The sequence below is a fragment of the Manis pentadactyla genome, chromosome 2 (genome assembly GCF_030020395.1).
Source record: "Manis pentadactyla isolate mManPen7 chromosome 2, mManPen7.hap1, whole genome shotgun sequence".
NCBI classification, from domain to species: domain Eukaryota; kingdom Metazoa; phylum Chordata; class Mammalia; order Pholidota; family Manidae; genus Manis; species Manis pentadactyla.
This window is the reverse complement of record NC_080020.1, coordinates 52,666,526-52,679,422: the sequence shown is the minus strand read 5'-3', so window position 1 is coordinate 52,679,422 and position 12,897 is coordinate 52,666,526. Positions and strand designations below refer to the sequence as shown.

The window sequence follows — 12,897 nt, the reverse complement described above, 5'->3', positions numbered from 1 at the left end:
TGTGGCACTTTTATACATTTGACATAGGAAAGCAAGAACGTTGAATCTTCTGGAAAGGAATTTGGACATCTGCCCTAAGAATGTTAAAAGAAAGTTCATAGTTTATCACTCAGTAATTTAATTTTATGAATCTATTTTAAAGAAATAGTCATAAATGCAGATAAAGATTTTATGTATGAGAATAGCAGTTCAACATAATTTGTAATTAACTGGTTTTATGGTTAAATTATTTCATGCACACTAAAATGTAAATCTTAATAATACTTAATGACATTGAAAATGTTTTTATATTTTCAGCTTTTTTAAAAGAGGAAACTAAACAATATATGACTATATGATCTCAAGTTTGTTAATAAAATTTAAAGTCTCTCTCATATATGTGTGTGTATGTGTATAATTTATTTCTATATCTCTACAACTAAATCTATATCTGTACTGGAATATACAATGTGCATTTACTTTCATATTAATTTAAATTTTTATTACAAAGTTATGCTCATAATAAGCCCTAATAGGGAACACAATTTAAATGGCAACAAAAATAAATTGTTTCTATTCACATCTTTTGCACACCCAAATGAACAATATATTATTACCTGATTCTGAACAGACAGAATGCTTAAAAGAAAATGTTTCATTAGCTCCATTAAAGCTTTCAAGCAGGCCATGTTTAATTTGGCAGCCTCCCCAAGGACCAACAAAGCCAGTGTTGAATCCAACCTGGAAATTTTATGAACAAAACAACAAAGACTTTAACATGAAGTAATAATGGAGAATTTTTAAATGAAAAAGTAATAGGCTAGAGGAAATTAGTATCCTGGAATTACAGATACATCTACTTTCAATAAAGACCAGTATGGGTTGACACAGGTTATGATAAAAGGATACAGGAAAAAGCTACATTTCAACAAGATATTTGAGTTCAGAATAGTGTTCTGACAAAACTCTGAGAATTAATAATAGTACAAATAATCACATTTCTACACAGATCCGGTACAATAAGCAATCAAGGGTTCTGCTTCTAGAGAGTGTCCCAAAATCTCACAATAGGCTGATTTTTAACTTTTCACAACAGATTCCAAAGGCTGAACTTCCAAGTATTTTCAACTCAAAACAGAGAAAAAAGGTCTTCCTAAATATTACAAAATCCAGCATTATTTGTACAAAAAGCAGAGTTTCTCAAAATAAAGTTTATATTTCACATTGAATGGAAGATTGTCAAGATGTATTTTTCAAAATATTATATAGAAACTGGGAAATTACAGAATTTATTAGTCATAAAGGTACATATATTCCCAGTAGTTTCAGGAAATTATACATTTAATGAAAATTTTTACCCAATTGAAAGAGATAGTTTGGAAGAAAACTGATAAGAATGCAAATATGAAATTGCCTCTGCCTAGAGCTGCATATTGCCCTGATTTATAGGCCATTAATAAATTAAAGTTAGTATATTTTACAGTTACATTTGAATTCCACTACTGTGATATTTCAGGCAGTAAATCAAACTCATCATCATTTTCAAAAAGAAACACCTCTCATCACGGAAAAAAAGACAGTTCTTTATATCTGAATAGACTTCACAGATCTCAATGTGTTTTCACATAAATTATCTCACTTCATCTAAATCATAATTTTTGACACATGTAAGAAATTTTTAAAACCTTTTTTTGTTTTTAATATTAGAAAACTGAGACATAAATAGATCTGGGAGATTTGTCCAAGTGCCTGTTTTAAGCTAGGCTAACTATAACTGAAGTCTTCTTCCACCTATAGGTAGTTACTGTTTTACAATTTTGCTTTTCCAAATGGTTAACTACATCATTATTTAGCAGATGCTAACTAGACTCGCTGTGGTGATCATTTCAGACTATATACAAATATCGAATCGTTTTGTACATGTGAAACTAATATAATGCATATATATTTCAAAAAAATGTTAATCTTAGTTTGACAGTGCTGCCTGTTGCCCACCTAACATTGTCTCCTCCTTCCTTTCAGAACTGAACCTCGACTTGAAGATGGCCAAGGGCTCATTAACACTACCTCAAAATGAAAATGTTCTATATATTGATTGGGGTGGAGATTAAATGGTGTATGCATTTGTCAAAGGTCATAGACCATAAAATGTGTGAGTTTTATTGTGTGTAACTTACACCTCAATAAATCTTGACTTAAAAAATGACTCCCAGACTCCCTTGAAGCTTGAAATAGCCATAAATGTAGATTTGGTCAATGAGATAAATGTAAGTATATTATGAAAGGCTTCCAGGTAAGCTATTATTTTTATGATTTAAAAAAAAGATTAAATTTAGATCACAGGTGTTTTTTCCTCCTTTGCTCACCCTTTTCCTCCTATTTGGATGATACCAGGAGGTAAAGCAGTCAGCTTGCAGCAATGAGGATAAAAGTCACATCCTAAGAATGGAAGAAAGGAAGCTAGAAGGAGCTTGGGTCTTGAGGGTTCCCTTAAGCATCAGCATCAGTAGTGCCCTGCTTGTTACTGCAATAAGTAAGGCCCTATATGTTAATGTACTGGTAGTTAGGTTCTCTTACACGCAGACCTGAAACCTAATTGATCAGCTTAACATGTTTCTAAGCAGGAACTTTAAAGTCAGAAGAATTAGTGATGGAATTTTAGCTCTGCCACTAATTAAGGATATGATGCAGGGCAATCTGTGTACCTCCACCTTAATCTCTACTCATCTACAAGGTAAGTATAGCAAAACCTATTTTCAGTGAATTTAAACAAAATCTTCATGTAAAATGCTAGGTTCAAAATGCTGAACTTAACTGAATTACAAAAATACTTTTCCTTCAAAGTCAAGGATATGAGTTTGATGGCTTCTTTTCTCTATGAAGTCCTAGAGTGACTGAAGGAAAGGTCCAGATCCCCTCCAAGATGGATGAGGAGTGAGTCATTCCCCAGAGCACTCAGAGCCCCCGCTGCACAGTAAGGTCGAGTGATGGGGAAGATAGTCTCAGGGTCCACACAACTGCCTTTACTCTGAATATACTTCATAGCCATATGATTTGGGTTCTTCTGTTCTCTTTTAAGTCTGAAAAACTGTAACTAATCTAGGGCACTCTCACTGAAATATGGATGGAAAAAGATGCATCAGTGTTGGCCAACCTTTGGTAGAAAAATACCTCAACAGAAACATATTACTTTCAATCAATGCTGCTGACTGCACCATTTTCTATAAGTGAAAATGCCTTTTTCAAAAACAGAATAGAAGCACTGGTATTTATAACTTGGAGCTGGTTAAAAATCAAAACTGAAAATCAGTGAACATAGAAAGAATTCAGCTGGATTAGGTTAGAAATTTTAATGCAGCACTTGCTTCATTACAATGAATTTGTGAATTCACTACAGTACACCAAGTCTCCATTATTAGAACATTGACTTGGTTTTACATTGCCATGAAATTAAACAAGTACAAAGTAATTTATAAATATTATAGATTTCCCCTTATTTTGTAAATAAAGAAATGGGCAGAGATTTACTGGCTTATCTACATTAACAGAGTTACTTGATTAACTTTAGTTAGGTTTTTTTTTTCCACTATTAAAATTAATGTGAAGCACTGCACATAGCTAAACAGTATCAGATCCTGGACTAGACTTCAGCTAGCCTGACTCCACTCCAGGGTTCACTGTACGCTGGCATAAATTAGGATAAATAAATAAATGGACACATAAATAAATCAGCTAAAATATAATAAACAGAGGCTTCATAAAAAGCTATCTATTTATCTATCATCTATCTACACATAACTTTTAAAAAGGATTAAGAATATCAGCATTCGAAACAGTTTTCCTATATTCTCCTACTGCTCTTTCCTTAATGACCAAACTGTAATTTTAAAAGATGGAATTAAAATGTCTCCAAATTGTGTTGTTTACACAGGTTATTTCAACATTTCAATAGATACTTTAGAAATAATTGATGATATCAAAAATCCGTACAACCAAGAATGAAGAAAGAAGTCACTGAGAACAGCAGTTTATAATTTCCACAAACTATGAAATTGATGGACCTGGATTAAGAACAGCAATAAGGAGTGCCCACAAGCCACTTCATGAAACACAGCAGCCTTGTTTCCCCAAAAAGAGTTAAAAGGAAGGAAATTATAGAAAAAATTTCTCTACTGTCTACCATGTTTTCATAGAATCAGAAAAAGTTCTGCCAATCCTTTAGAGTATTGATTTTCTAAGGAGCCAGAGGATTATTTCTGCGCTTCATCTCCATCTCTCCATACTTATTCAGAGATGACAACTTCCAGATAAGAGAAAAGATAGAAAACAGTGAGTGTGGTGATGTGTGTGTAGGATGGGGGGAAGGGTGGGGAGTGCATAATGGGAATACTGGTGTGCAATTTCTCCCCAAGGATAAAATACCAAAGAGGACAAAGAATTGAGGAAAGTCCCTGAAGAAATGTCATGCTGAGTGTCGTAGCACGGGAACAGCTCTGTTACATATGTATGAATACAAAGCTCTTATTTAAAAATACCAAGTTTTCATAGATTTGTCCTTATTCTGAAATAAGTAAAATGGAAAATGGAGGAAGGGGCCCCAATGAAAAATATATTAAAGCAAGGGCCAAATAGAATATCAACCTGAACAAAGAGGATCAGAGCTCTGAAAATAATTTCTTACAGGAACCAGAAGATATGTTTATAAGACTCAAGCATTTTTAAGAGAGTCTAAGAAATGACAATGGAAAACCTTGATGTTGTGATGAAAGGTAGTACAGAAAAAAGAAGAGATTGCAAGGAGATTCAAATTATAATACATTTATAATTTATAAGTTTTATAATTTATAAAAAATAAAATTATAAAAATAAAATCCATAACTGAGGAAGTTAACTGTGAAAGTGATGCTTGGAAGGGAACAAACTTTAAAAATTCTTCCATAGTTTAGAGGAAGACCACTTCACTAAAAGCTGGCAAACTGAGACCCAATGCTAATTCCTAGTGGAACAAAAGAAACATAAATCAAGAAAAAAGTTAAAAAAGAAAGAAACTTTAAGGGTTTGTAAGTTAGAAGAAAATGGGATCCAAATAAAGGAAAACCTTTTCAATATCCAGAAGCCCAAAATTTAAGATTGAGTGTATACATGAGTTTTACAATATAATATAAAAACAAACAAACAAACAAAAAACCCTAAGCACAGAAAGGCAGGAGTTGGGGACATGTAAACAATGAGCAATCAAAGAAAGTCTTCAGAAGTGTAGACCTGTCACCACAGCATTTGTGCATAGCTTTGCATTGTGGGGGTGCCTCTCTCTAAGTAAAGCAAAGGATTTGCCTCAAGAACTTCATAAGGTGTTCAAATGAGACAAGAGAGTTTGCCTTGTATCTCCAGGCTATCAAATCACAAAGCTGTTTCTAAAAAATTCTGGTTTAAAAATGAAATAGAAAAAGCAGCAGACTAGCTTTGAACACCTCATCATGACTGTAAGTTAGGAAATGCATAACAACATTTAGAAATTTGAAGAGGGAATTAAATTTTTTAAACTGTGAGCACAGAAGTCTATTTCTGGACAAAACATGCATTACACTTTTTAGGGGGAAAATGAATGGTGGTAAATGCTATACTTAGTTAAAAGTTGTGCATAATCAAAGGCTCACCTAATGGAATAGGTCACCTATGTTCATGCTTAGAAATGTACTCTAGCTAACCAAGAAATGAATAATAGTATTTAATAGCTTAAGAATGGGAAATCCTAGTGATAAATAGCTGACAGTGAATGAGAAAAATAGATAAATTTTAATAAGTAAATATTATTTTATAAATAATGAGCAAAAAATTAAATGAAATATATAAATCATTAAGGAGGAGATAGAACATTTTAATGACAACTTGAGTGTTATCAGCAAGATTATATTGAACAGTCTAGAAAGAGAGGATTGATATAAATAAATTAGTCTCAGTCTTCATTGCACATGAAGAAGAGGTCAGTCAGGATTTCACTCTTGATTTTGACCATCTATGAAAATTAGTTTAGAAAATACATTTCCCTGCCAATGCATGACTTTGATACTCAGAAAGATGGGCTATTTGTAAATGCAGTCTTTAGCATGTCTGCTAAAAAGATTCTTTTTCCTGCTCACAGAACTTCATTCTGGGAGCTCCAGGAAAGACAGTTGGGGAGAGTGAGCTGATGGTGTGTTGTGTTGGCCAAGCCATGGCTGCTTCATCAGAGAAGGCACAGGTGGGTCACAGCATGTTTTCCTCCATCCAGTCCTATCAGGGCTACAGTCTGTTTAGTTAGTTGTTGGTGGTTTATCACTATAGCAGGATCTTTCAGTCTTCCAGTTGGCTTTTCTTGTTTTTTTAAACAAGTCAAGTTATTAGACCCTAATTGGAGCTGCAACCTTGGTGCCATGTAAAAACAGTTATTGTTAAATAATTTTAATCTGGAAAGTAGTATAATCACATTGATGTTATATCCCTGGCAGCAGAGGATGATAGATTACTGAGGGGAAAACTTAAGGCAAAGACAGCAGTTAACAAGCTACAAGAGTCATGAGACAATAAGGGCCAGAACCAAGGCTAGGGCAGTGGGAATTGAGAGCAGAAGAGCAGTTCTGAAATGTAGTAGTTAAAGAGCTTAATCTGGTTAACCTGAGGAGAGCAGGTACCAAGAAACAAATTCAGTAGGCAGAAGCCTGTCCAGGAAAAAATTAGTTCAGATCTGAAGTAGCAGGGCATGAAGTAGTAGGGGAAAATCAGAGTATAAAAAGTGTTTTCTACTATCTCATTTAAATCTCTCAAAGTTTTTAAAAGATGGTTATTATCTCTAACTGCTAAACAAATGCACTCATTCACAATTAGGTAGCAAGAGATAGGATCTCTTTTTTGAAGTAATGTTTTCCTGACTGCACCATACTGTAGCAAAGCATAGATTATGTATTTACCCTTGATACAGACCAAATGGTTATATTCTGCTCAGAGGACTGCTAGGTAGAAAGATAGCCATGAGCAGCTCAGGGAGGGGAAGATAAGGTTCAAGGAAAAAACTGCCCAGTTAGGGACTCCCACTTAAAGACAACAAAGGCCCTTCAGGGAGATAACTTCCTTGGCTATTGGGACTAGGCCAAACCAGTCACAACCACATCACAAGGAAGATATAATCAAACAAAACTAGAAACCGCCCAAAACATACCTCATCATAACATTAAAATAAAACAGTGGTTTTGCTCCCACTCCCCACTCCTCACCCCCGTGGCCTTTTCTTTGTGCATTCTGGGAAAGGACATGTGCCCTGAGAGTGATGCCTATATAAACGACCTCACCTTGGCAGTCAAAGAGGCACCTCTAGCCAGAACGTAATAAAAAGACATCCTGTCTGAACGATCAAGGCCTTTGTCTACCTTAACTCTCACCTGCTCCTCTCTTGGAGTGTATTCAAATAAAACTTTCACTCTGCTTCACTACTGTGTTTCTGCCTTTTAATTCTTTGTTTCAGCAGGGAAAAGAACTGGGAACAAACTCAATCCATAACATGATCAACGGATCAACAAGAAATCCAGGAAAAGAATCAGAAGAGTAGGGACTTACACTCAGCACAAGAGTAAGGACTTACATCTCAGCACAAGAATGAGGATTATTGACAAAAACTTGTATTTGAATGGTTTTGGTTAGACTGTCACATGAACATCATAATTACTGGGGTTCAGGAGGTAGACAGTGTGTCAGTGACCTTGCTGCCCATCCAAAGCTGTTCTTTATTTGATTCATTTTGATGCAAACACAAATACTGTATATCTGGAAAACACTTGCCATGTCAATATAATTTTAAATTGTCAAGCTCTTTTGGAATACACTCATGGAGTGAGTTAAGTCGGCTATTTTGCTTTGGGAGATATAATTTTATATGTTATACTGCTCTACTGAAATGCCATACTGCATTTCTCAGCGGTCTTCATTGGCTAATAATTCAATTATAAACACAATTCATTCTTTTCATGTTAGATTAGAAAGCCTTTTGCACTGGCTAAGCAATCTTCTCAGAGCAAATGGGGCAGTTTATAAAAGGTGAAACCACAGGGTGAAGCATTGAGAGTATGAAGCATAATATAAAATGTAACCAAATTAAATGGGAATCTGCCTTAAGCAAGCTGCTTATCTGTAACTCCCAAAGCTAAACTTCCAAGATAAAGGCTGGTGCATGACAGCTAGGAGGGTCTCATGTATTCTCTTCTTCTCTACACTTTCACCCTGTTTTATAATTTATTGTCTTGAGTGCTTTTCATTTCCTCTGTTTTTCACTTGTCCTGCAGTGAGCAGAGGTTGCTCTAATCTGTGACTGCCTTCCGTGAGCCTTTTCACAGATCCTGGGCCTGCTCTTTTCCAGGATCAGCTAGTTAAGATCACTTGCTTCTATTTCTTTCCTTTGGTATTGTAGGGTCTTTATAAGGGGGGTTATAGAGCTAAGCAGGGAAATATATGATTAATTATTTACTGATGTTTAGCATCAGAAATGGACAGATGAGAGCCAGTCACAAGCAATTTTTGTCGCTATTAATGTTCTTCTGATCAATCAATTAAATGGTCTTCCTCTGCATTTTAAAACTCTGAACATTGATTCATCATTATGGTACTTTACTGTTACGCACAGAAAATGAAATTACTCAGGTTACTTCTGTTAATAGGCACTTGGCATTGAATTTTGGGTAGTAAACCAAAGATATCTTCCACCAAGTGTCACAATTCTAAGGCTATCCAGTCCAGCAAATCCTGACAAAATTTTAATTTACTTTCAAGGTATGATGCTTCAATATTTCTATTTCACTCTAAGTACATTCAATTCATTTTAATTTTTCACATGTACTGATGCTAGGAGTAAATGAGACCAATATTAAAGTTTCCCAAGAAATGCAAAAGTGTTTCTGCTTTTATTTTGATAATTACATCAGAGTTTGTTTTATCTGGAATAATGACTTCTTGAAACCTGTATAGGCTGTTACATGCTCTGTAAAAAAAGTTAAGATTCTAATACTTGGTATGTTATCATTAGTAACTAACAGAAAAGTTAGTCAAACACTAACTTAAAAAGACATTAATTTTTAATGTCAGTTGGTTATGTTTGTTTATTGGAGTCATCTCTTTTTTTCTTAAAGATGAAATCTTTTCTTAAAAATAAACAGTAAACATAAGAAATAGACTCAAAACTGTTTGGCAATGCTCTTTCAAGCAATTATCTTTTCCTTTCTGTTACGAGCAGTCTCTGTGTTTTAGCATTTTTTTCAGTGTATCCTCTGTTCATTCAGCATGTCTAAATACTGCCATCCCCTCCCTCACTTGATTTGACGGTGTCCTCCCAGAAAAGAGGAAGTCAGGACTTAGTGACAAGGTGCTTCAAAGCAGTTTTCTAATTAATGCAGCCATAGCAACACTGGGATGATATCCCAGAGAGTGTGATGATAGGAACCTTAAAATCTGGCTTCAGTTGCTAGAAAGCCTTACAAGCTAGGCCTTAGTTTCTTCATTTGTAAAGTAAGAACAGTTCTTTATTAAAACCAATGCTCTCAAATCTATAAAATATTAAGTGTTAAAAAAAACTACCTTGAAGACAAATCATTACCAAATTAAGTTTGTGTTGTAATACAGTCAGACTGAATATTGGTTAAAGGAACAATTCCTTGATTTTCAGGATTAACTATTCTTTTACTAGCTCAGCGCCTATTTAAACTTGGTTATCTGATAACTATTAGAATATTTTGAAAATAAATTGGACAAAGTCATGCAATATTTATTTTTACATGTTAAAGTACAATTTCTGTTATTTTTAAAATCAAATTAGTCTTCCAAGAGCTACAGTAGTTCTAGTTGTTTGGCCTTTTGAAAATTAAACCATATATTTGTATGCCATACAATTTATTTTCTATAATAAAAGTGGTCAAAAGCAATCACCATGGCTTTCAGAATAGCCTAATTTGCAACAATGAGAATCTCTAATTTTTGCGGTATTTATAGCAGCTCTATATTATTAAAATTATATTCAGTACAGAATTTTATTGGTATCAAGGTAAGGCAGGGACATGGGACAAGCATCATGACTAACTTTTCCTGCCTATAATAAAAAATGCTAAGATATAAACAGTGTAGTAAGAACAGGAGGGACCCCATCTTAAGGCTAAGATTCCATTTTAAAAAGCACACAGTTGAGAAGCAAGATTCCTAACATATTCCCTGATAATCAGACAATAACCCACCTAATCTTAAGGGAGGGCAAGCAGTCTTAACTAATATGTCCCCACTGCTTGAGGGAAACCACTGTCCTGGAGAAGAAAAGGATCAGTTATTCTTACAGAATCATCTAGAGGACTGACTGTGGATGAGGACGTAGTGTCCTTCACTAGAGAGAGACATCTTACCACCACAGGACAAGCCTATGCCCAACAAACCCCCTCCACCCTTGCCCCTTTTGAAAGCCTTAAAAAGACAGAATTCCCAGTCTTTCAACATGCCTCCTCTCTGAGGATGCCCATACTTTCCTTTCTTTAAGTACATAGTTTTTAATACAGTTTTCTCACTGCCCAAATTATTGCATTTTGTCTCTGCTATTTCATTCTATTTCCAAGTCCTCACTCTGTCTCTGCTTTACTCCTAATAAGTAGGAAGGAGCTACTAAGAGCTCAGATTTGGGCCTGAAAGTTTCCATCGCCTGGGTGACCTGGATGGAACAGCAGCTGTGGTGTGATCTGCTCTTAGCAGCTGGCCTGAAAATCTCCCTTCTTTGGGAAGTTCTCAGAACTTAGTCTCACTCGATCCCATGCTCCATGGCTCCTCCAGTCCCTGGGGTGGTAAGAGTTAGTGCCCACACAGTGCAGATCCGAGCAAATGCAGGATACCAGGTGACCCTGGCTCTAAAACTTGGCAAGGGAATCTGCCCTAGGCTGAGAACTTTCCCTCTTTTCCTCTGCACTTGCATGTTCTCTGCTGCCTGCAGGCAGCTGTCACTCCCTGCTGTTCTTGCTTTAATGGGTTCCTTCCTACCTACACTTGTCTGACCTGCTTGAGAACACTTTCTCTTTCAGAATCAAGAAACCTCCCCTGTCCAGATTGAGGTTTCACCTGGTAGGCAGGGAAAGACTTCCCCAGATGCAGCTGCCCAACAACAATATAACAAATATTCTATTTGAATTGCAATTTCCATATTTAAGTATATTATCCTTAGTTTTAAAATGCAACAGAGTCACAATCTTCTTGAACTGCAATACTGAGTGGGGTTCTCCCATCAAACGAAACACAATAAATTCTTGATGGAGTCTCTTCCAAACTAGGCTGTTTCTAGGAAATTAGGCAAGTTCTTAGCCATCCTCTGGAAACTTTTACTTGATCTAGAGTCCCATAACCTTCAAGTGAAACTGGGAGAATACCTTTGTTTCTTATGGAATGCTCCAGAATCTTAGAATTTACTTATACAAAGACCTTTGGTTCAGAATGGGCAAACAGAGGCTTAAAAACTGGAACTAATTTCAAGAAAAATATATGGCAAGAGAATTTGCAACTAGCTATGGTATGACAGATTATTATTATCACTAGCATTGGCAGAGGAATTCAAAACTCCAATCTTCCTCAAATATTGAAAAGACATATCCTTTGATTGATCTTCAGAAATGTCTTTTAAAATTTGTCAGCCCTCCATTAAAACCATGCCTTCTTTTGTTGTAATTTATGACTTCACTCTCCCTCCTCAAATTAACATAGATACAGGAGGAGCCCATATAAGTCAAAATTCATTTTTGTTATACTTCATAAGTAAAGCATAAAGAAACAGAAATTTAGTATATTTCCTCCAAGGATAATAAACTGTACTTTATGGTGTTGTTTAACCACTTTTAAAATAAAGGATATTTTAAATGTGGGAATGGATTTCTTTTCAATGACAAATTTCATTTAATAAAGTCAAATTATGCAATCCATGCATGCACATCAAGTAAAAAATAAAAAGAGGAACAATTTATTGATAAAATGAACCAATACAAAATATATAAATTGCCCTTGCATTTGGATTGAGATTATAAATTCTTTTCATAGTCAACTAAGGTGTGATTAACATTTAAGTACAAAGGTTATCAAACATTTAAACACAAAGGTTTCTCCATGAGTTACTCTGGATTTATATAATCCCTCTTACCAGCATTTCTTTTGAAGCTGTGCTTTATGAAAGAGGAGATGTTTAAGCACCTTATTCAACTGAGAACTGTTCTTCTGAACACAAGACCAGGCAGCAACACAGTGCCAAAGCAGGTGGTTGACTTCATATCCTGCCTGATTTAATTGCAAATGTTCCTGGAATTAAAATATAAAAATATATCTTGGAAAGACTTCTTTGATTTGAATAAACATGAAAATTAATTTTAAACATACAAATGAAAATGCATATTTTCTTACACTTCATGTCACACCAAGTGGAGCAATTTACTCCAGCATATTTTTTAAGTATATACAGGGTGGGGGAGAAGAAATAATTTTCCCTCTACCAGTCTACGTTCTTAGCTAAGATTCCCACTGTAATAAAAAAAAAGATCAGTAGGAAAAAAACAAGCATTTAATAACATGTGTACCTCCCATATACATGAGAGACCCAGGAAGAGTGAGTAACTCTCAGAAATGATCCAAGCCAGCACCTTAACTTCTCCAGCTGAAGACAAAGATTATTGGTCGTGGGGAGGCCAGTCAGGGATGGTCACCAGGAAAAGCATAGTAAACAAGATGAGTTATTATGCAGAGTTCAGTCATCACCTGCATTGATAAGAGTCTCTAGAGCTTTAGAGTCAACCTTTCTGCCTGGGACAAAAAAAGGAGACACCTTTAGAAATGGATATTTCTCTTACAAATGTATATATCTCTTTCAAAAGGGTAACTTTTACTCAGTTT

The 12,897-nt window shown here is 35.2% G+C and overlaps 1 protein-coding gene across 1 annotated transcript in view; it reads right to left on the bottom strand.

Annotated features, from left to right (window-relative positions):
- Positions 1-12,897, bottom strand: part of TMEM232 (transmembrane protein 232) — a 240,137-nt gene that overhangs the window by 161,398 nt on the left and 65,842 nt on the right. The window contains exons 9-10 of the mRNA XM_036887007.2: positions 12,155-12,309; positions 597-720 (exon numbers count right to left, since the gene is read on the bottom strand). Coding sequence (XP_036742902.2) covers positions 597-720; positions 12,155-12,309 — 279 coding nt within the window. The remainder of the gene's footprint in view (positions 1-596; positions 721-12,154; positions 12,310-12,897) is intronic.